Source organism: Neodothiora populina (assembly GCF_041146345.1).
Source record: "Neodothiora populina strain CPC 39397 chromosome Unknown canker_contig_6, whole genome shotgun sequence".
NCBI lineage: Eukaryota > Fungi > Ascomycota > Dothideomycetes > Dothideales > Dothioraceae > Neodothiora > Neodothiora populina.
The window spans coordinates 889,931-911,923 of NW_027191414.1; the positions used below are offsets into that span (position 1 = coordinate 889,931).

The 21,993-nt window shown below is 52.1% G+C and overlaps 10 protein-coding genes across 11 annotated transcripts; 5 read left to right on the forward strand and 5 right to left on the reverse strand.

Annotated features, from left to right (window-relative positions):
* Positions 1–602: 602 nt before the first annotated feature.
* Positions 603–2,305, forward strand: AAFC00_005916 (uncharacterized protein; the record flags this gene model as incomplete). The annotated part of the gene is made up of 6 exons (XM_069345779.1): positions 603–654; positions 847–975; positions 1,118–1,278; positions 1,518–1,606; positions 1,663–1,759; positions 1,817–2,305. The coding sequence occupies 6 exons, from the start codon at positions 603–605 to the stop codon at positions 2,303–2,305; spliced, it is 1,017 nt and encodes a 338-aa protein (XP_069197983.1).
* A 792-nt stretch (positions 2,306–3,097) lies between these two features.
* On the reverse strand, positions 3,098–4,381 carry AAFC00_005917 (uncharacterized protein; the record flags this gene model as incomplete). Its single annotated transcript, XM_069345780.1, has 3 exons — positions 3,098–3,697; positions 3,834–4,093; positions 4,192–4,381. 3 exons carry the CDS (start codon positions 4,379–4,381, stop codon positions 3,098–3,100), a joined length of 1,050 nt encoding a protein of 349 aa, XP_069197984.1.
* Positions 4,382–6,352: 1,971 nt separating this feature from the next.
* Positions 6,353–7,013, reverse strand: AAFC00_005918 (uncharacterized protein; the record flags this gene model as incomplete). Its single annotated transcript, XM_069345781.1, has 3 exons — positions 6,353–6,824; positions 6,903–6,930; positions 7,004–7,013. The coding sequence occupies 3 exons, from the start codon at positions 7,011–7,013 to the stop codon at positions 6,353–6,355; spliced, it is 510 nt and encodes a 169-aa protein (XP_069197985.1).
* Positions 7,014–8,856: 1,843 nt separating this feature from the next.
* AAFC00_005919 (uncharacterized protein) lies at positions 8,857–10,657 on the forward strand (the record flags this gene model as incomplete). The annotated part of the gene is made up of 2 exons (XM_069345782.1): positions 8,857–8,915; positions 8,965–10,657. 2 exons carry the CDS (start codon positions 8,857–8,859, stop codon positions 10,655–10,657), a joined length of 1,752 nt encoding a protein of 583 aa, XP_069197986.1.
* Positions 10,658–11,060: 403 nt separating this feature from the next.
* Positions 11,061–11,441, reverse strand: AAFC00_005920 (uncharacterized protein; the record flags this gene model as incomplete). The annotated part of the gene is made up of 3 exons (XM_069345783.1): positions 11,061–11,155; positions 11,238–11,330; positions 11,423–11,441. 3 exons carry the CDS (start codon positions 11,439–11,441, stop codon positions 11,061–11,063), a joined length of 207 nt encoding a protein of 68 aa, XP_069197987.1.
* Positions 11,442–12,320: 879 nt separating this feature from the next.
* AAFC00_005921 (uncharacterized protein) lies at positions 12,321–13,630 on the forward strand (the record flags this gene model as incomplete). Its single annotated transcript, XM_069345784.1, has 3 exons — positions 12,321–12,650; positions 12,713–13,249; positions 13,337–13,630. The coding sequence occupies 3 exons, from the start codon at positions 12,321–12,323 to the stop codon at positions 13,628–13,630; spliced, it is 1,161 nt and encodes a 386-aa protein (XP_069197988.1).
* A 461-nt stretch (positions 13,631–14,091) lies between these two features.
* On the forward strand, positions 14,092–15,466 carry AAFC00_005922 (uncharacterized protein; the record flags this gene model as incomplete). Its single annotated transcript, XM_069345785.1, has 5 exons — positions 14,092–14,129; positions 14,249–14,298; positions 14,379–14,478; positions 14,608–15,248; positions 15,315–15,466. The coding sequence occupies 5 exons, from the start codon at positions 14,092–14,094 to the stop codon at positions 15,464–15,466; spliced, it is 981 nt and encodes a 326-aa protein (XP_069197989.1).
* Positions 15,467–16,455: 989 nt separating this feature from the next.
* AAFC00_005923 (uncharacterized protein) lies at positions 16,456–18,495 on the reverse strand (the record flags this gene model as incomplete). 2 transcript variants are annotated; one of them, XM_069348285.1, is made up of 4 exons in its annotated part: positions 16,456–17,409; positions 17,467–18,054; positions 18,105–18,172; positions 18,225–18,495. In XM_069348285.1, the coding sequence occupies 4 exons, from the start codon at positions 18,493–18,495 to the stop codon at positions 16,456–16,458; spliced, it is 1,881 nt and encodes a 626-aa protein (XP_069197990.1). The 2 variants fall into 2 exon arrangements, with proteins under 2 accessions (XP_069197990.1, XP_069197991.1); XM_069345786.1 differs by having other exon boundaries at positions 16,456–17,412.
* Positions 18,496–18,911: 416 nt separating this feature from the next.
* AAFC00_005924 (uncharacterized protein) lies at positions 18,912–20,573 on the forward strand (the record flags this gene model as incomplete). Its single annotated transcript, XM_069345788.1, has 5 exons — positions 18,912–18,954; positions 19,013–19,535; positions 19,591–19,685; positions 19,741–20,444; positions 20,508–20,573. The coding sequence occupies 5 exons, from the start codon at positions 18,912–18,914 to the stop codon at positions 20,571–20,573; spliced, it is 1,431 nt and encodes a 476-aa protein (XP_069197992.1).
* A 402-nt stretch (positions 20,574–20,975) lies between these two features.
* Positions 20,976–21,870, reverse strand: AAFC00_005925 (uncharacterized protein; the record flags this gene model as incomplete). The annotated part of the gene is made up of 2 exons (XM_069345789.1): positions 20,976–21,632; positions 21,697–21,870. 2 exons carry the CDS (start codon positions 21,868–21,870, stop codon positions 20,976–20,978), a joined length of 831 nt encoding a protein of 276 aa, XP_069197993.1.
* Positions 21,871–21,993: the final 123 nt, after the last annotated feature.

Consider the following 21,993-nt stretch of genomic DNA (forward strand, 5'->3'; position numbering starts at 1 on the left):
GGACATTGGAAGATGCCAAGACTAGACAGTGACTTTGTTACTGTTGCTGTATAACCAGACTCACAGTGCGTTCGCAGTGCACATGCAAAGTCTACAATGCAGACAGAGCATGCAGACAGAGCATGCAGACAGAGCGACAGTGTACAGTATATTACAGCACTACTTTTACTATTGAAATCACACCCTTTACCCCGCTACGAGTCGAGTCGAGCTTTCACTTCAGCTAGGCAGCTTTCCCTACGGCATATTCCATTGCGACGTACAGACCTGTAGGTACAGCAACTGTGATTACCTAGGTAGACTTAAGGTATCTTGCCCTGCCGGTCGCTGCATCCGGCTGGCCGCTTTCCCAATCGTCGTTCCAAAAGCGCATCGTCTCCGCAATCCATCACACACATCTTGTTCTCTACCCTTACTTGTACCTTGCTTCATCGCAATTTCATCATCAACCACATCTGCAGTCAAGAGATTTCATCCAGAAATTCTCTTCTTGTACATCTCCGGAGCGGCATTTTCCTTTTTTGTCGCCATCTCTACGGAATCGAGTCTTGCCCAGTCTCTATCCTCCTTCCCTCCGGTCCTGCGCGTCTTTGGCCACAAACATGGGCGACGTCTCCTCGACCAGGCTCTATCTGGGCAACCTCCCTCGCAACGGTATGCAAACAATCATCCCTGTACCAGGACTGAAGGACTTCCATTGCGCCCGTCTCTGAAAGCTGTCTGCCATCTCTGTTTTTCTTCCTGGATCCATCCGACACAAAAGGACAGAGGCCGCTCGCTCTCTTCGAATTGCGCTGCATGGACTAGTTCTGGAGTGGCAGCCCGCTAATAGGATTCCTGTGATAGCCACCAAGGCCGACGTTGAGAACCACTTTGCCAGCCATGGAACCGGTGAGATCACCGAGATCAAGCTCATGAACGGCTTTGGTTTCGTCGAGTACAAGGATGCCATGGACGCCCGCGACGTTGTCCCAGGTATGTCTGCAGCAGCATCTTCTGTCGCCATCGCACGACTAACACCATCTTCGCAGCTTTCCGTATGTGCCCAAAAATCATGAAAACCTCATCCTAAACAACGCGCTCCTCCATACATCAAACCACTGACCTTCCTCACTAGACGGCTCCGACTTCATGGGCGAGCGTCTTGTCGTCCAATTCGCCCGCGGGTCCAACCGTCCTCGCGACTTCGGCGGCCACGAGCCTCGTGCCCCTCCTCGTCCTCGTCGCACCGTACACCGCATGACAATCACTGGCCTTCCCTTCGAGACCAGCTGGCAGGTTAGCTTGACTCCTTCGCGCTTCCTCTGGATACTTTCCCTCCCTTTCTCTAGGACTTGATGTGCCGTTTCCTTGCGCGTTGCCATGGACTTTCGTTCGGTCATCACGGCTGTTCCTCTCTTTATCCACTGCTGCTGCCGCTGCCTGTCTGCCCGTTCCATGTCACGCTGTTGCCTGCTTTTCCCTCTGGCGATGCTCTTGAAAACTCCCGGATCCGGACTTACATGTGCCAATTATAGGACCTCAAGGACTTCGCTCGTCAACCCGGACTTGATGTTGTCTACTCTGAAGTCGGCCGTGAGCGCGATGGCTCCGGCACCGGCAAAGGGCAAGTCAATCATCCTGGACATCGCAACGCGCCCTGATTTACTAACCTATGCATAGTTTTGTCGAGTACGAAACCGAGGCTGATCTAGCAGCCGCTGTCGAGAAGCTCGATGGTTCCGAGTTCAAGGGCGCAACTGTTGGATGTGTTTCCGATGTTGGTGTTCCCCCACTTTTGTAGTGATTGTCTTGCACTACGCTAACATCGAGATAGCCCCAATCCGAGATCCCACGCATGCCTCCTCCACGCGACCGCTACAGATCCCGTTCTCCTCCAGGCCGTCGCGGTGGATACGGTCCCCCACCCATGGATGACTACTACGATCGTCGCGGTCCCCCTCGTGGTTACAGCCCTAGACGCGATGACCACTACAGAAGAAGATCGCCCCCACCTCCTCGCGATTACTACGACCGTCGTGGCGATGGTTATGGCCGCTCTCCACCTCCCCGCGCTCGTGGCCCCCCTCTGGATGACTACCCTCCTCCCCGCCGCCCTTACCCCACCGATGATGCCTACGGTGCCCCACCTGCACCTCGCCGTGGTGGCGGCGGTAGCGGAGCTGGCTACGACGCAGACCCGTACGCCAACGGCCATGGACGCGAGCCCCGTGAGCCCCGGGAGCCCTATGGCCGTCCCGCCAGTCCTCCTCCCAGACGTGACAGAGGTTATGGCGGTGATTATGAGCGTAGACCCTACTGGTGATTATGCTCCTCTCTTATGATTCCTTACATTTTCTGCGTTCTTGTCGATTCCCTCCCCTCGAGTGCAAGACTTACTCGTGTGTTTCAAAGATCCACGACAAAAACGATGCACAACACCTGCAGAACCTAGCAAAAAACGAAACGCCGATTGATCGCGAGGTAAACTTTTGTGGTTGTGAATCGTGTGGGTACGAGCTTTCTATCTTTTCTTCTTTTCTCTCTTCATTTTTGGGAGACGGGTTTGTCGCAGAGCATAAGGGCACGTGGTGGTGGTCAGACCCAATCGTGCGCAAAAACAACAACAAAAAGCTACGAAAACTTTGGGTCAAGTGGTCATTTTTTTTATTTTCGGGGGGGGGAGGTTCAAAACGTCACACACATGCTGTTGTATCATTACGAGGACCCGATATAACAACAAGAGGGGTGATATGTGACGAAAGGAAATAGCAACGTTAATGTGAATCAAGTTGTGCTTTGTGTGTATCTGTGTGCGTGCAGAGAGTGAGTCTTCCATGTGTGAGCATGAATAAGCGTAGCAAGTGACGTGCGGATATATGAGAGCGACGTGGAAGATCACAATGCCAGCTATTTTGATCAAGTAGTATACAATTGGATTTCCTTCTCATGTCTATGCCCATGGCGCTACATATACATCTGTGTCCATGAACATGGCACCTCTTTCTCCCCATTCGACCAGGACATGGACAAATGGCCCTCTGAATACAAATACACCTCACATATGCCTCACTCTGTAGGCCAACCAACCTGGCTGATTTCCTCAAGAGTCAACCCCCTAAGCATCCTGCTTCTCTAAAGGCAGCACGCGCACATGCTTCCTGACAGCAGGCACGTCGCCAGCGCCCTTGATCCTGATCTCAACCTCGTACTCTCCCAAATGCTTGACCTTGTTGACCTCCGTCTCATCTGCGCCTGCACCTGCACCTCCTCCTGCAGCAGGATTGTTGTTGTTCGAGCCAGCAGCAGCAGCGGTGGTGCTGCTGTGATGCACAAAGCGCACCTCGTCGTCGCTGAATGTTATCTTGGATGCTTCGTCGTTTTGCGCCAGGGTGGATTTTATCGTGTTGGCGATGTCGGATGTGGAGACGGAGCCGTAGATTGGGGCGCCTGTTGCCGTTGAGGAAGAGGAGTTGGGTTTGGAAGGCGCTGGTGCCGAGGCGGCTTGTTGGCGCGCGGCGAGCAGGTCTGCTGCTGCGCTTGAGATGGAGCGGTTGGTGTAGCTGTTGCTTCGTTTTGTGGGTTGTTGTTGTTGGTCGGAGGTCTGGGATTGGGGTGTTGCGGGTGTGCTGGGTGCAGGCGCGGCTTCAATTGGCTGGCGGTAGAAGTCTAGTCTCGAGGGCACGAGGATGGTGATGAGTTCGGTCGAGCGTGTGGGCTGCGGCAGGGGCAGGTCAGTCTCGGTCTGAGCAGAAAGAAAGAAAAGAAAGAAAGAAAGAAAGAAAGAAAGAAAGAAAGAAAGAAAGAAAGAAAGAAAGAAAGAAAGAAAGAAAGAACGAAAGAGAAAAACCCACGGTGACTCGGTTCGTCTCAATGGTCCTAGCAGCCGCTCTGGAGGCCCTCAGCTGCGCCGAAACCTGAGCGTTGGCATCGGCGGCGGCACTGCTGCTGGCCTTCGCTGCCGCGACCTTTGCGGCGCCAAAGTCAAAGTCTCGCTCGGCGGAGATGTTCTTCGCCTTGAGCTCTTTCAGCTGCGAGTCGGTCACGTATTCGGCCACTCGTTGCGGGAACCAGGCGTTGCGCATCTGTCCCACCGAGATGGGCACGTAGGAGCCTGTGTTCATGTTGATTGTCAGCCCTCTGTTTCTTTCTCTCTTCCCTCTTTCTGTCTCGATGATTGAGTCAATGGACTGTAAGAATGGCGTTACTTACCCTTGCGTCCGAAACTGTCGACATCCTTCAGCAGTCGCACCGTCACCGTACTGCCCGTGTTGACCATCTTTTTCTTGCCGCGGATCTGTTGCTGGCTGGTCGGTCGCCATTCTGAAAGCCCGAGCTTGGTGAAGCGTCTGGCGCACGAAGAGCACTGAGGGATTATCGAGGGTCTTAGCGAGGCGGACATTGTTGTGTTCTTGGGTGGAGTTGGATCTTTGGCTGTACTGTATAGAGAGGACCTCGAATAATTATGTTCGTCTCCGCCGCCCCGGAAGGGACTAAGGTACAAGTACAAGTATGCTCCCGATTCTGCCAAGAACACGTCCTGTCGATTACCCGCTCTCGTCCACCTGGATGCTCGCCTACCTTACTTCACCTTACCAATTATTGAACAATGAACAATGAGCAATGAACAATGAACAATGAACAATGAACAATGAACGATTGTATGACTAGCATAGATTGCGCCACACAATACAAAAAGGCGGGAGAAATGGATCCATGCACTGAAGTTTGTCACATTTCAGCTGCAAAGTCTGCGTATCATGGCCCGATACCTCCAATTCTTTGCAACCTCCTTTATCATGTCAAACCATGGCGAGAATGACGTTTAGCAGACTAAGATCCTGTATATCCCTGTCTTCGAAGTTCTTCCTGCCTCTGGACGCTTTTCCTCAGCAGTACACGCGTTTAAAGGCTGTTAGACTGCATGCTCATGTGTTGACATCGCAGTCGGCGGTGCTGTTGGATGAGTATGCTCAGGCCACGCCTGCGCCTTTGTGGCAGAAGCATGCTCAACTGGGGCATGAGGGTGATGTGCCGTTCGAGCCTCTCTTCCTGTCTGCTCTGAAGATTCCGTATCGGTAGCGTCGTGTCCGGGTTTCGTTGACAAAGTCTCGTTCCGCGAGCATGCGGTATCCTTGTTGACCACCCGACTCGGCCTCGGATTCCTTCTTCTCATTCACTTCATCGTGCCCTAGATCCCGAGCTACGACCTCTAGCGGTTCGTCAGAATCCAGGTCGTACCCGGAACCATCAGCCAAGTCCCTGACGGTCAACATGCGGTATGGGCTTTCGTTCGTGATTGGGTCTTCTCCAATGTAGTCCGGGGAGATCTCGTCTAGCTCTTCTGCCACTTCGGAAAAGTATGCGTCACTCGGAGATTTGGCATCGAGGACGCTGTCGTAAGCAGCTTCTCCTCCATCTGCTGCTCTTTTCTCATACAACTGTCGACTAGGATCATTGTTCTCATGAATGTGATAGCCAGCATGTTTCTCATGGAAATAATCATGCATTCTCCTGGCCAGAATCGGTAGATCCTGATCGGGAACATGCGTTGGCTCATAGCTGCGATGGAAAGTATCCGAAATAGCAGAATCAACTTCGTCGGAGCGCGCCACGATGCCCGGATTTGTCTCCACAGCCAAGTACTCCGACTCGCCCTCGGACAGATACTTGTTCCCTGGAGGTTTAGGTACGGGCTCTAGTCCTGAGATCCCAGACAGATCGAAGGCGTGAGCGCCGAGTGCACATGTCGACGCGCAAACAGTGACGAAGTATAAAATATGCATTTCTTCTTTGACCTTGGTTCCGAGGACCGAATATTTGCTCCTTGACGCGACAATGGAAAGTGGGCGAGGGATCAATGCTGGATGTACACTATGATTGAGGACAGGAGAGAGACATGGCAATTGGCTTGATATATCACCTACTCGTGGTCCGTTTGCAGCCAGCGTGTTTCTTTGTCTCAACAGTAGGTGTTGCAGTGAAACTGTCGCATCCGGCAGGCCATCAAAGGGCCAATCCCCTGAACCATTTTGACAGTCACTATGGACGTCTCACACTTGTAGGCTCTTATGATAGAAGTTATTTTGTGTCAATGGAGTCCGTGAGGGATCTCAGCAATGAGCTCATCGACCATGCGCGAGGAATGCAAAGTGCATCGAGGATAGACATGCTGCGGATTCCGTGCGACGACGTAACGAAGAGTATCATTTCCAATGAACGCATGCGACTCTACCTGCCTATAGCGAATATTCATGTGATAATATCCTTCGAAGCTGTCATGCAGGTGTTGCAATCGAGTATCACAAGATCCTCGTAAGACAAGGATTCAATGACCCTGTTGCGTACTCATTCCTGTCCGATTCTCACCTGTCTAGGCGGCTTCTTTGGCCACCTCGCTGCCCACAGGCACTAGCTTACCGACAACAAGATACTTCTCATTAAAGCGTTCCTCCCATCCCCTCAAGGCCTCCATCTCTTCCGGACCCAAATCCGAAAGAGTATCGAGCGGGCCCTCAAGATCCTTGGTGAGCATGTCTTCATCGAAACTTCCGCAGGCTAAACCCCTGGTCGCGTCTCGGCCGGCGAAGTTCTCGTAGGGTCCACCAGGACCATAGAAGTTGCGTCCAGGTGACACGTCAAAGACACGGCCGCGGACGGCGAGATAGACGGGCGCGTCATTCTTGCCATTGAATGGAAACAAGGTCGGCGGAGTGAATACTCTGAAGACGGTCGGCGCAGGGGGAGCCGGTAGCGAGGGTGCTGTCTTAGGCTTGAGGCGGAAGTATGCGAGGACTACGAAGAGAGCGAGTAATATGAGGTTGATCGGTGTGGCTACGGAAGCACTGGGGGGAAGAGGTCAGTAAAGTGGTCGCGAAATTGCCCCAGCCATGTGTCGCTGGTCTGGGCGAGGAAGTCCATACGCTTGGGTAGGCGGCACGGGAGTAGTGGCTGCGAGTGGGAGGGCTGTGTCAGTCGGTCATGTTTGCGTCTGTGAGGTTCTTGGGTGAAACTATCGACTTACTTTCCTCCATGGTTGTGGTTATATGAAGTTAACTTTGCTGTTCCTATGTGTCGGGTTCAGAGACCAAGGCTTTTGCTATGTTTGTAATCCTGTGACAACAGATAGCGGCTAGAGCTAGCTGATGTGCAGAGAATTCGAGCTGCTTCCTGTTAGGTGTTCACTGGACGTATAGAGACAGATGTTTATTAATATGTGCCTTTGTTCTAAATATGTGTTGCGTAAGTGAGCCCATTCCGCCATTTCGTGGGGCATAAGCCGGCTGACCTCGGTTCTGCAACTGAGTGGTCATCTTTAACTAATTATCAAGTTCCGCGCGCCGATTACACACTCCACTCGTTCACTGCTCGTTGGGGTGTTTGACACATGGTTGCACCATACTCGTCGTGATACAATGCACTGACGCAAACCGTGTATATACTTCTGCATTCGTAATCTCGTCGGCTCTTCTGACGGTCATGCCATGCGATGATCTGTCTGCGTAAGGTAGGTATTTCAAATAGTATATAGTGCCTTGGACAGCAGTGCTCGTTTTGCCCTTGTGTGTGCTGTATGCGGTACTTTTCCCTTACACCATTGGATCTCCTTCCTGTATAATCTCGCGAAAGCAGCTCGCGAAAACTTCGCGCATCATCGCTCATTTGCTCGGCCATCCTTCATTACTTCTCGACACCATCTTGGCCCACCTTGCCATGTCGTCGTGTCATTATTTCCTCATCATACGATACAGTACATAGATCAATGCACTCTCGGTTCGGCTCTCGCATCTGAGGTCCCGCCCCTACAGAGTTCATACCACTGCCTGTCCATGGAGGATCTATCCTGGACCTGGCGAACCAAGCACAGTACTGCATTTAGTTACGAGCACCAAGCTTCCGACTTACACATGTAAACAGCCAACATGAAACCGCGCTAATTGCTTCAGACCTTGACAGGTAGGGGTCCAGCCGTTTCTCTTTCCTCTCACGTCTCCGTGCCTCGAGAAAATCCTCCACAACCTGCGTGCAATTCGTGTCTGAGATCATCTTGAAGTGCAGATTGATCCACAAAGATCGATTGGACATGCTAAGGTAGTCGTGTCAGTATCGCGAGAGGTGGTTTTCGCTCCGCATAGCTTCTCGACGCTCGGACAATAGTCCACACTGGCAATCACAGAATGCAAAAATCCCTTGCTCCTTCCGGTTCAGAGAAAGGCGCGTGTCGTCAGGGCATCACCATTGCATGCCCTGGGCAGACGCGCGCGCTTGCTGCCCACTTGAGCCTCTGGAGACCTCTCTTCATTCAAGAGTTCGGGGGGCAAATGTGGACTCTCAGTCCTGTAAAACCTCTCCCCTTCGACCGCCCCATTGACATTGACCCACGTACAACTACCTTAATCTCGCCGCCATGCACTTTGGAAGCTTGGTCTTCATTGCTGCATGCACCTTTCCCCTATAGAGTAAACGTGAATCGACCAGCGCAATTTGACGATTCCTTTGTGCTATTATTACGTCTGCATGTGAGCAGATCTCCAACCTCATAGCTCAGCAGTCACGCTAGAGTTCCACCGTAAGTCTGCTCTCCGGTTTCCCACGCTCGATCAACAAACACCGTGGCAGCTGTGGTGGCGAAGCCACTGTTTCTTTGTCCAACGTTACTGCTACACTGTGGGTTGTCCATACTCGATCGCGTGAACACCTGACCGACCATGCTTGCGTGTTTGCTGAAATCACATGTCCACTGAACACACTGATTGATATGATCACACTGAAGCCAACATCCTTTTCTCGCCACCATGCCTAATACCAAATAGGAAGTCTGGACTAATAGGAGCCTACATTGCTGACCCTCGACTCTATAGACTCTAATACCGCACGATGGGCTACAATTCACTAAACAACTCTTCAGTCTACACTGCACTGCCTGATCTCTATTCGTAAGTGCTATAACATCAATGTAGTCAGAACTTACCTAATTAGTGGTAGTCGACCTTCGACACGGTCCAAAGATTCCACGTATAGCCAAGACTCATCGGTCCCTACGTTGGTTTCAGTGTCATCGCATGAGTCAGGCGACTCTGGCTACAGTGGCCGTCTGAATGTTCCCTTCTATGCAAAATGCGGCAGTGCCGGTCACCGTTCGGCAGCAAGCTCCACTTATGATGTGAGTATCAGTGAGTCCGAGGGTGGCCAAAAGGAAAACATCCGCCCTACCTCTCGATCTCGTTCCAAGGAGAACCAATCCGTAGAGGAAAAAAAGACGTCCAATTGTCCTATCGAGAACGCCATCCCAATACTGCGACGGGCGTGCTCGACACTGAAAACGACTCCTGTCCAGCCCGAGAAGGCACAACCAAAGCCTGACGTGTATCAAGACACGTTCGGAACATCGGCCTGCGGACAGCAATTCGGCGTCCAGGTGTCTATCGTGGGTGGTCCTGAGAAGCCAAAGAAGTCAACCCTCGCCGAGAGAGCAGCCAAGTTTGGGAAAGTGGCTTTTCCTGATATGAAGTGGAAGGGACCGAGCAATTCTCGAGCTCGGGCAGCTTCAGAAAAGCAAGAGTCTAAGACACCTAGCTTGTACACCGCTGTGAAATCGACGAAAGACATGTCGCAGGCTGGACCGCGCAGCTATGCGTCAAGTACCGAGACACTGAGCCGCTTTGGTGTAGTAGAGCACTTGAAGTACGGAGCACATATTCCAGTGATGCCAGGATCCTCGACTTCTGTCAATACAATAGCGCCCACTGCGCCACTCAACATCACGAAACCCAAGACACCAACGCTTGTAGAAAGGGATAGGAGCGTGTCATTGCCGACACGAACCCCAGTTACAGAAAGAGCAGACGAGGCTCGGCCAATCGAGACACCCCCAATCGAGAAAAGCAGTGATACTTTCAAATCTGTCCTCGACGTAGAGATTCCTGCGCCTCATTTTGAGCAATTCGAATGCCGGAAATCAACAGATAGTGCAGACTCTGATAGAACTCTTGAAGGCAACGCGGCCCAGGAGCCTCAAGAAACCCAGGAATCCCAGGAACGCAGGAGTCATTTTAGCTGGTCCACTTACGCGGAATCGGACACGGATTCCGAAGACCAAAGGAGTACTTTTCGAATGTATCCAGAAAAGCCACAGTATCCCGAGGAGGAAGCAGTGAGCCGATTCAGCTGGACTACTGTGAATACAGACTCGACCTACCAGCAAGAGGGATCATCATGCAGTGCATCGCCGCAGTCGGAAGGGCCCCCGACACCGATCATGACGCGACGCAGACCTCTACCGTCCAAGGCATCCATGTACAGTCTGCGCGATCGAGAACCTCAGGCCTCTTCGCCAGTATCTGCCACGGACAAGGCCTTGCCGATGCCGCCTACCCTGTCTCAGGAGTTGTCACGTCTGGATGCCTTGCAGGCAAAATATGACGACCTGGAAATCAGACAGATCAACATACACAGAATCATTCTTGAGCTCGAGAAATTGGAAAAAGCGAGTCCTCTCGAAGTCACGGAGAAGATGAGAAGGGAGAACCGGAAGAAACTGGAAGGAGTCAGGCAGACGTTGGACGAGGTACAACGTGAGAAACACGAGCTCGGAACGGCACTTTCACGAGCCAGAGGTAGAGCCCAGAGAGAGAAGGGAGAAGACAGCGCACTTTGGCTGCGAAGAGTGACAGAATAGTGTCAGATCACAGGATGATCAACGGGTGGATGCTTTGCATCTTATTGTGTAAGACAGGTAGGCCGATAGCTGGCGAGGTCATTCTTTGGCATGTTTTTCTTGTCTTCTTGCGAGATGCAGCAAGGTGTTCGGAAAGGCGACGGGCAAGGGAATAATGGGGAGTCTGGAATTGCCGGGATACTGCACAGTGTGCAGCACGGTTTTTACTTGACCAAAAAATAACAGTTTTTGACGGAATAATCATTGCTCGTAAAATTTGAGGGTATGTAACGAGCATCCAAACGCCGATCCTACTCCATGCGGGTGGTCGTGGGTGGACGAGGCCATGCTACGACCAGTTCGTGTGTCTAGACTGCTCTGCCGAGCATCGATGTCATGGTGGTGATGGAAGCGAGCGAGGCTTCTATTTCTTGCCGCTCTTCTTAATGCCCTGGCCTCCAGTGTTGAGCGGGCCCTTGCCACCAGCCTTCTTGGCCATTTCTTCGCGAGCCTTCTTGTCTGCAAAAAAAAAAAAAGAAAAAGAACAAGTCAGCCAGTGCCGTGGAAAAAGTCCGGGCTGATATGTATTCATCAAGCTTACCGGCAGCCTGCTTCAGCTTGAAAGCCTTGTCCTCATCGTCCTCCTCGGTCACCTTCTTCTTGGGCTTCTTGTTGTGGATGGGGTTGGTACCAGCTTTGGGCGAGCGAGCGAGAGTGTCAGCATATATTTGTGACATGATTTGTTGCGATTTATCGATAGAGCATGTGTTGTTGCGCTCTACTCACCTCCTTGTCCGGAAGGCATATTGGCGACGGTGTTTAGAAGATGGCGAAAGTGAGTGAGATGGTGAGTGAACGTGTGATGTTGAAGAAGACGGGAAAAAGTATGGTCACAGGGTAAGGTAGTACTAGCAGTATATGGACCTAGACGAGTGTCAAACCGAGCCGATTATTATTGTCAGCCCCGCCGCCGCCGCCGCCTGAGCGAGGGTCCGCCCGCCGCTTCTCTGCTTCTGCTTCTGCTTCTGCTTCTGCTTCCACTTCCGAACAGGGTTAAGGATAATAACAAGGCAAGGGTCTGGATTTCTCTTCCATTGCCTCCACACGAAAAGACGGAGCACAGTTTGTCTGATTTGCTCGTTTCTGCACCTCTGTCTCACATGCTTTTGCCCGCAGTGCCTAAAGTTACTAGTACAGCAGTAGTACAGTAGTAGTATTAAGTCGCATCACAAGCGAGCAACAGCAGCAGCGGCGGCAGCATCTCATCAATCTTAAGGTAACTCAGAGAGCCTCCTCCGACTTTCCCTGGCAATTCGTCATTGTCGATAATATTCACTGAGAGTGGGACACAAGACAAGAAGATCTTCACCTTTCCACTCTTTCTCATCGAGTAACAGTCCGACCATTCTTTTCGCGTTCGACATCGGAATAGATTTGTCTGATCATGCTGAGCTACTGATTGAACAACGGCGTCTCTTTTATCATCAATCACCTCATCGTCGTCGGCATCTTCATGATCGTCATTGAGTGCATCGCGCGAAGTGAATGACCGTCGCCTGCGTTCCTTTGACCTACCGCGTGCGCTTGAGTATATCTGAATGCGCGCAGTCTAGACTCTAGACTGTTGCCTGTCGACATTGGAAAAGACTGCTAAACCCACTACACGGGAAAGTCCTCCCTCAACATGCCGCCACCTTCTTCAGTCGCACATCTACCGCCTACCCAACCGGCCGCACGACAACGACCGAAGTCGCCAACCAACGTACTTGCAGAAGCCGACGGTCAATGGTTGTTCACGGAAGAGGAGCTGGCGCATACCCCGTCAATACAGGATGGAATGCCTCCCGAGAAGGAGAAGGAAGTCCGCAGCAAAGGCATCAACTTCATCCGCCAGGTTGGCATCATGCTTAAACTACCTGAGTTGACCCTCTCTACTGCCGCCATCTTCTTCAATCGATTCCTCATGCGCGTCAGTCTTGTCGACCGTGCTGGTGTCAAAGCTCTTCACCATTATGTATGTATCTGTCTCGACCCGCTGCTTCTTCCCTGAAAGACTCGCTCACCTCGCCCTGGTAGACCCTTGGCGCAACCGCCCTGTTCTTGGCCACTAAGGTCGAGGAGTCTTGTCGTAAAATGAAGGACATCGTCATCGCATGCTGTCGCGTAGCCCAGAAAAATCCAAATTTGGTCGTCGACGAGCAATCGAGAGACTACTGGAAATGGCGCGACACCATCCTTGCGAACGAAGACGTCCTGTTAGAAGTCCTTTGCTTCGATCTCACCATCGAGGCCCCGCACAAACAACTCTATGACATGCTCAAGTTCTACGGCGTCCATCACAACAAGCAGCTGAGGAACGCCGCCTGGGCTTTTGTTACAGACAGCAACCAGACACAGCTGTGCCTGCTCTGTCCAAGTCGAACCATTGCCGCGGCTGCGCTATACTGTGCCGCCCGCAACGCCAACATTGCTTTTCCGGACACTCGTGGCCTTCCTTGGTGGGAGGTGCAACACGTACGACTAAAGGACATGCTCAAAGCATGTAATTTCATGGTTGCCAATTACGAAAACTCCGCAGCCAAGACCGGTCCTGATGGCGGTCAGAGTATCTACGTAGGTCTATGCACGCCATTACCGGGTCATGGCCAGATAGACGGCCAAGAGCTACCCTGGGAGAGGACGAGACTAAAATCGGCGCAGACTATAACCAGTCCAGCCGCACCTCTCTTGGATTACGAGCGCAGTGGGAGGAACAGCGTCAGCAGTCAAGAGAGCAAGCGTCCGTTCGATTCCCAGAATGGGGAGGACCGCCCTGGCACAACTCTCTCGTCGGAATCTAAGAGACGACGCATCTCTCCTCCAGCCGAGTCTCTCAATTCGCCATCCACGAGCGCCCCGCCCGCTTCCACATCCCAGCCGCGGCCGGCAGACACGAACAACAACAACGGATATGCGGGCGACGATGGAAGCGAAGAGGGAGAGGTGGAGGAGTGATTGATTTGATGAAGGCTGCGGTAGCTTCAACTGGGACGGAATCTGCATCAAGCGACGGCGTCTGGGATTGGGCGGACATGGGTTAGGCGCATTTGTCCCCGTACACAGTGCAGGCGTTTATGGAACATGACTGAACACGACAACCCACTTCCATGACGCTTCTGCAAAAAAAAAAACTTTATATATCCGCTGTACACTGTCTGTGGTAATGTAACATATCAAGAGGAAACAGGGGACTTTCATACTCTTTTAGGTGTGTCTTGGTCTTGATCTGTCACATTATGGTAGAAATGCCAAGACGAAATGGCTGACATAAGCTTTATGTGCTTTGTCTTGTGCCTATACCTTATACAGTACTAAAAAAAAAGTAGTTATAACATTTGTATCCCAAATAAAAGCAAGATTGTAATTACAAACGACCTCCTCGCGAAGAGTTGGCTGACACGCAAAACGTATTCAATATGGCCATCGAGGAAGCACATGCCATAAGGCGAATAAAGTAAGGATTGCATCTTCGACAATCACTACCGCCACTGCATACTGCAAGTGGGAATATGAAGCAAATCGATATTTAAAGACCTGCGTTGAATCCCTTTCAACTAACGAGTCTGGATGTAGCCCATTAAGTCTGTTCGATGTAGCCAATTCCGAGAAGAGGCCTTTGTATGGTAAAACTTCCCTTTGACCTTTTTCTGTTCGGTTTCCCTTTTTCTGTCATCTCCGACTATTTCTTACATATTTGTGTCAGTGGCGGCGCCCATGGTCAGATATAGCAAACTGCCTTTCAGACTGCTAGTAAGAGATTACGGCGTCGATATCACGTATACGCCCATGATACTTGCTCACGAGTATGTTTTTTTCTGTTTTCTTATACTTTTCCTCTCGGGCCCCCCGATGACTTTACCCAACACAAGATTGTGCACGATTCTTACGCCCTGATGCTACCCTTCAATACTCACATGTCACGAAAACTCCAGGTTCATCCGTCATCCCGTCGCACGAGCATCAGACTTCAGCACCTCCCCATCCGAAGGAGTCGTGATAGCGCAATTCGCCTCCAACGACCCGACAGAGTTCGGTCGAGCAGCAGAGATGATCAGCCCATGGGTGAACGGGGTCGACCTCAACTGCGGCTGCCCACAGTCGTGGGCGTCCAAGGAAGGGCTGGGCTGCTCACTTATGGCCTCACGGGAGAAAGTCGCCGCAATGGTCAAGGAGGCCAAACGCCGCCTCAGCGGCACAGGCAAGACCGTCAGCGTCAAGATCCGAGTGCACAAGGACGTGGAGGAGACGAAGAGGTTCGTGGCTTGCGTCGAGGAGGCGGGTGTGGATTTCATTACTGTGCATGGCCGCACGCGCAATCAGCGCTCGTCTACTCCGCCTGATTATGATGCTATCAAAGTAGTGAGGGACTCGACTAAGCTGCCCATGCTGGCCAATGGCGATGTATACTCTCTTGCGGACGCGCATGAAATTACGCGCAGGACTGGTGCCGATGGCGTCATGGCCGCGCGTGGACTGCTGGTCAATCCGACGTTGTTTGCAGGACACGAGCGGACACCCAGAGAAGCCGTTGCGACATTCATGGACTACGCGAGCGCGAGTGGGTTGAGGATAGGTTCGTCTTCCCTCTTTCTCTTTTCACTTCCACCTTCCGCCCTCAAAAAGCTAACGAGCATATCAGAACTGGTAATCCACCATCTCAGCGAAATGATGGCTGGCTTCTCCACCCGCAAGGAGCGCATGAAACTCACTCAGTGCAACGATATGGTCGATCTGACGGATCTGTTGGAAGACCATTGGCAGATTGTCCCAATCGCTGCTGCCAGTGCCTGAGACCAGCATTGTGTCTCAGAGGCAATGATAGCAGCAGTAGATGACTTCACCGTTCACAATCGCATTCTACCATCACTAGATGTCCGTCTCGATGTCCATCTCGATCATCTGCTCACGAGTGGACCGTAGAGGCGAGCAACGGACTCGATGTCCAAGTCTCCCACGCATTCCCGACTAGTCCAAACACCGAAACGATCCACAACGCTCTCGTACACTCACCAACCACTCAGGCAAGCAAAAAACACCCGTCAACGACCCTCACACACTGCTATAAAAGCCAGCGACTCCGCCGCTATCGCTCCGGAAGCAAGACTTGAGCGAACCTCCATCCCACCTCGACAAGGATCCGAAACAACAACTCTTCTGCCAAGAGGCCTAGACTCGTCACGTAGGCGAAAGAATCCATTCGCCAATATGTGCAGCACAGCGAAGAATAGTATAGGACCGACCGGTGCAGTGCGATAGCGGTAGTCTCAAGGGGTCGCCCTGCCCGATGTCGACGAAGTCCCGCCCTTGGTTTTGCTATGCACCTTTCCGCCTCTCTGATCTCGCTTCACTTGACCAGTCCAATGTTGTCGCTGTTCTACTCCACAGAATGGAATCGAGCTCGACGAAGGCTTGAACTGGATGGTTGATTGGTTGAGTCACTTGATTCGTGTGTGCTTTCGCTTTTGAATGTGAAGAAAGCACAGGCGGAGGAAAAGGAGAAGGAAGGATATACTTCGTTCCTTTTGCAAAGAACAAAATATGTGTTGATTGCCTGGTTGTTGTACTACTATATTTACCCCCCGTTAGCTCTAACGTAGCCGAGCGGCGGAAATTGCTGCTGGCATGGAGAAGGTCGCGGCATAGTGTCACGAAGCAGTTCTCTGTTCTTTGTTTGGCTATTTCAGCGTGCGAAGATACAGAAAGATTGCTTTTTTCTGATGTACGTAACGGATAGTTTCAATCGCATCCGTCCTTAGAGTGATGTCGCATACATTCATCTCCTAGCACTTGAGGTTGATCCCCTTCCTCTTCTCACTCTCGCGCACCTCGAACATGACCTGCACGCCCACGAACAGCGTGGCGCAAGCGGCGAGAACGAAAAATCCTCCGCCCCAGCTTCCCACGATGCCCCTGACCAAGTTCTTCGTCCCTTCAGTACCGATCGCGAATCCAATCAGGTTGGCGACCATCATCATCATGATATTGCCCACTGCGCCGACGCCACACAGCATACGATAGGCCTCAGGTCTGTCCTTCCATTTTTTGGCAGGAAACGCTAGAGTGCACATGACTTCCGGCAGGACGAAAAACACAATGAGCCAGCTCCAGACCAGGAGTTGGCCTGAGATGTCGTGCCACAGGGCGACGAAGGTGAAGACTACGAGGAGATTCGCGATTACGCGGACTTGGCTCTGGCCGCTGCCACCGATGGGCACGTAGACGTAGCGGATCAGCCAGCGGTTGAAGCTGCGGTGCCAGGCTCTCCAGAAGGCTAGAGCCGAGTAGTTGTCGCTCATGCACCTGATCATGTTTTCTGGGGGGTCGATGCCGTCTAGTAGACTCCACAGGCGGAATAGCCGCCAGGGTATCAATAGCTTCAGCCAGATGTGATGAAGGTAGAAGTAGCCCAGCATGCTTAATTGCATGGGGCTATATTGCCGCCAGTCTGGGTTCGAGTTGCTAATCGCCACTGCATACAAGTAGTGTTGCATGACCTCCATTGTCAAAAGACATACGAGGAAGCGAACGCCATAGAGCAATGTGCGCTTGAGGTCAACAGAAGCCAGGGAACAGCGTGACTGCGAGATGTAGTCGTTGAAAGTGAGAATGGGTCCGGCGAGGTACAGTGGGGAATACAAAGTGTACGCCAGGTACTTGCGAAACGTGTAGTCAGCAGGTTTTGCGGAGATTGTCACGCGATCTCTCTCGGACAAGTTGGCAGGATCAAGTTGTTTCTTCTTATGCAAGTTAGCTAGCCTGTGTTGAGCATGAATAGGCGTGAATTTCCTTACCTCGATCGAATCAGATCCAGTCTGTTTCAAGCTCCAATAGTAGTCAAGATTGAAACTGATCAGTCTCAATACGGAAATGTTGAAGAGAATCTCCCATCGTCCTACGAGGCCCTTAAAGCTGTCTATCGATTCCGCGAGCTGCACGAGTGAGGAACCGGGAGCCACAGACATTGCAATGTTTGCCAGTGGATAGCCATTGTACAGCTTGTTCGTGAACAATATGCTCATGTTGAATATCCAGGTGGCAGCTGGGACGTAGGACCTTGGCAGCTTTGTGGCAATTTTGTAGTTTAGATACACGATGGCATACACCTTCAGCGCAGAAACGCCGTACAGTGCCACCAGATAGACAGCAGCGAAGCCAACGTCAAATGAGACACGGTGTTCCAGTCGAGCATCTGCTGCGGCAGAAGGGCTCAAGCCCATGGTCAAGCCGGTATTCCGAGATCGACCTGATGGTACCCGTGTGTAGGAGTCAATTCTCCAGAACTTGTTGTAAGCCCGACGCAACACGGGGTGCAGTACCGTGAGCAAGAGCATATACGGCATATTGTCACGGACGCTTGAGTATTGGCCATCCGAGTTGTCCTGCTTTGATCAGACAAGGAATGGGAGATCTACAGAGGTGCACTACTAACGACTTTGCGGCCGGGTATCCAACCATCAGACAGCAAGTGAGAGTACTTGGGGTAGTTTGGATGTGACTCTGACAGATCTTAGTAAAAGTTGATGGCAGACATGACACAGCACAAATGTACCCTTGGAAACATCATATACTGATTTGGCCATTACGAATGGAATAGTGAGAAAGCAAAGATAGTAGAAATAAAATTCTTTGGTGTTCCATTTCGACGGCTGAGCATTCGATGCAGTAGTGTTTTTACCATTCTGCAATGCTTGTTGTGCAGGTGATTTGGTTCCTTCAATGCTCGCCTCTGACGTCCGTGACGGAGTGTTGGAAGAGGTGGTCAAACGCGCATCAAGTGTGTCCAGGGAGTAGATACTCCGGACTGTCTCGAAGAATGTCATGTTTGCTACCGAGACATGTCAAACCCAGGCGAAGGAACGGATTCAAATGAATCTACAAGTGTAGCAGAGCAAGAAATGTAATATGATGCAGTAGAAATGGTCGAGGAGATGTGGCTTACCATTACCTTACATTTACAGTTACCATAATTTGAAGGGGGTAAGGTAGCGCACAAACGCGTCAAACACGAAAGGGAAGGCCCTCGGCTTGGCGCGAATTTGGGGAAGTTCAGATCAGAGCTTCACGTTCATGCGGGCGAGCGAGAGGCACGTCCTTTCTTCCCTCTATCAATATATCCACATTCATAAACACGCGATATCGACAAACCCTGGTCTTATAATCAAACAACAATTGCGGCATCGTGGTCGCGTAAAAGTCTTCTCCGGTGATTGTAACTCTGAGAGAAACCTACGACACAATGAACTCGTACACGGCCCCTGCGGCCAATGAGTACGGTGGTGGTACGACATGAACATCGAATGTGACCAGCACAGAGTTGTCAATTAACGAGGGTAACAGACGAAATTAACGCGCTTGTACTCGATCCCGGTTCATATTCCGTCCGCGCAGGCTTTGCAGGTGAAGACGCGCCGAAATCAGTCGTCCCTTCATTCTATGGAGTGTCCCAGGCACCCGACTCACCACAGTACCTCTTCGGGGATAATGCGATACACAACCCGAATGCCGGAATGGACATTCGAAACCCGTTTAATTCAGAAAGCATTGTCGAGGACTGGGACGTAGCATCTAAGCTCTTCGAGTACAGCATCACATCGCGTCTGACCGGTGTGCGACAAAGCTCGCCGAGCAAGAACGGTCTGAACAACGATCCGAAGGAAGACGGCGGTGCAGAGGGTGATGGCGACGGTGATGTCGCCATGGACGGCACAGAGGAAGTAGAGAAGCCCATGGCCGAGCACCCATTGCTCATGACCGAACCGGCGTGGAACCCCGCCAAGGCACGCGCAAAGGCAATGGAGATTGCGATAGAGGACTGGGGCGTACCTGCCTTCTGGATGGGCAAGACTGGCATGCTGGCTGCGTAGGTGGGGACGGTCAAGGGTGGAGCGATAGATGCAGCTAACGCGGAACAACAGGTTCGCATCGGGCAAGCCCAATGCGCTGGTCGTCGACATTGGCGCAAACATGGTCTCAGTCACGCCCATTTCCGACGGATTTGTGCTAAAGAAGGGTAAACCAGGAGAACGATCCCAAAGGCATAAGCTGAGACTGACAGCGAACACCAGGCATTCAAAAGTCACATCTAGCAGGCAACTTCATCTCGCAGCAGCTACGATTACAGTTCTCGCAAATGACACCGACCGTGCCACTGGTACCGCACTACATGATCAAATCGAAGCAACCCGTCGACGCAGGCCAGCCCTCAAACGCCGTGTTTGCAAAGTTCGACACTCCACCGACCGACTCGTTCCGCCTAAACGAAGAAGAACGCGTCTTCACCTCGTTTAAGGAGTCCATGGTGCAAGTATGGCAAGGCCCCGGAAAGCTCGAGACGACAGACTCAATGGGCAACCAACCCAACGTTGAAGCGGCCAAAGCCCTGCCGCCGCGCCCCTTCGAGATGCCCGACGGCTGGAACCAAGTCTTCGGCATCGAACGCTTCAAAGTGGCAGAAGGCCTCTTCGACGCCAAATCCGCGCTCACGGACGCCGAGCACCCAGTCCCAGACCAGAAGCAGACGTTGGCGCAGCTGGTCAACGCCAGTCTCAACGCCGTCGACATGGAGATCCGCCCGACGCTGCTGAGCAACATCGTGCTGACGGGTGGCGGCAGTCAGATCGAGAAGCTCGCCGACAGACTGCACTCCGAGCTGTCGCAGATGTTCCCGAACCCACGAGTCAGAGTGCACGCCAGCAACATCTCGACGGATAGGAAATACGGCGCTTGGCTGGGTGGCAGTATCCTGGCCAGTCTGGGCACGTTCCACCAGGTGAGCTTTAAACACGCAAACAAAAATGTATAGATCAGGACATGGCTAATGTGAGTGCTACAGATGTGGATATCGAAGAAGGAATACGAGGAACACGGCTCGTCCATTGTGGAGAAGAGATGCAAGTAGAGCACTTTTCTGTCCTGTACTCGGACTTGTTTGTCCTCGTCGTCCAAATGTGGCGAAGAGCAACAGACTCAGGATGTTATGGTCAGAAGCCCGTCTTCTTTCGAATGAGGAGAACGATCACCAGGATGGAAACAAAAAACAAAGAAAAGATAGGGGCATCAGGGAACGATCACAACTCGATAGATGAACGGCAAGCAAGGAAAGAATAGTGGTCTTTTATCTGTAGCTTTAATTTCCTCATTAAAATAAAGTTCATCCCCCTTGGTATTTGTAGACGTGAACGAAGCTTCGGTCGACCTAATGGTACAGAAAGTTGTGTGGGTTGATGTGTTTCGTCATGCCGGCATGGCTTCTTCTTGCTCTTGCTCTTGCTCTTGCTCTTGCTCTTGCTCTTGCTCTTGTTCAGGGATCCACCTCCATCTTCTCGGCGGCGGCGCCCTCGCTGTCGTCGGCGACTTCGTGGACGGTGACGTACTTGCTGATGTCCTCGCGGGTGATGATCTTCTCGTTGAGCACGGCGGTGGTGCCGCGCTGGAACTTGTAGTCGCGCTCCTTCCTGGCGCGCACGTTGGGGGTCTTGAAATTGCGCATCAGCGTGGTCTTGTCCTTTGTGATGACGCAGACGTCGACGTTGCTGCCAGACCCCAAGTCGTTCCAGATACCGGCCTCGATGGCGTCGGAGCATAATTGGACGGCTTCCTCCTTGGTCATCATCTTCTTCCACTGCGTCTCGAAGACGGACATGGCGGCCAGCGAACCCGATCCCATGGTGACATAGGGCAGCTTGTCCGTGCTGCCGTGGGCGTGGACGGTGAAGAGATGGCTGCCGGTGGGATCGCAGCCGGCGACGACGAGGTATGCGCCAATGTGACCCTGGTAGCGGAAGAGATGTTGCTTGAGCATGGTCATGACGGTGGCGACGCGCGGTTTCCGGCCAGTCGACAGGGCGTGAAGCTCGATGTTGGATGAGATGAGGGCGGTGGTGAATTCCGTGTCGGCAGCGGTGCCGGCACCAGCGCACCAGATTTGAGGGGAGATGTAATGCAGCTTCTCGCAGTTCTGTAGTAGTAGTAGAAGGATGAGTAAATGACCATGGTGGAGGAGTAAATGAATGGATGCGTACCTTGTCTGCTACAATGGGGCCGCTGGTGGCTCTGGTATCGGCGGCGATGACAACTCCTCCATCATAGATGCATCCGACAATGGTGGTTCCGGTGCTGGTGGCCTTTGGTAGCGGGACCCCTTGAGCGTGGAGGGCGAGGTTTCGGTTGTGGTTTGAGAAGTCGAAGCCAGGCATAGTGGCGGTGGTTTATGTGGTGTGTATTGGTAGAGCAGGGTCTCTGGAGGAGGGTGTTGATGATGTGCCGAGGGTGTGAGTGGGTATGGTTCGTGTTGTATATGGGTGATGATGGGTAGACGG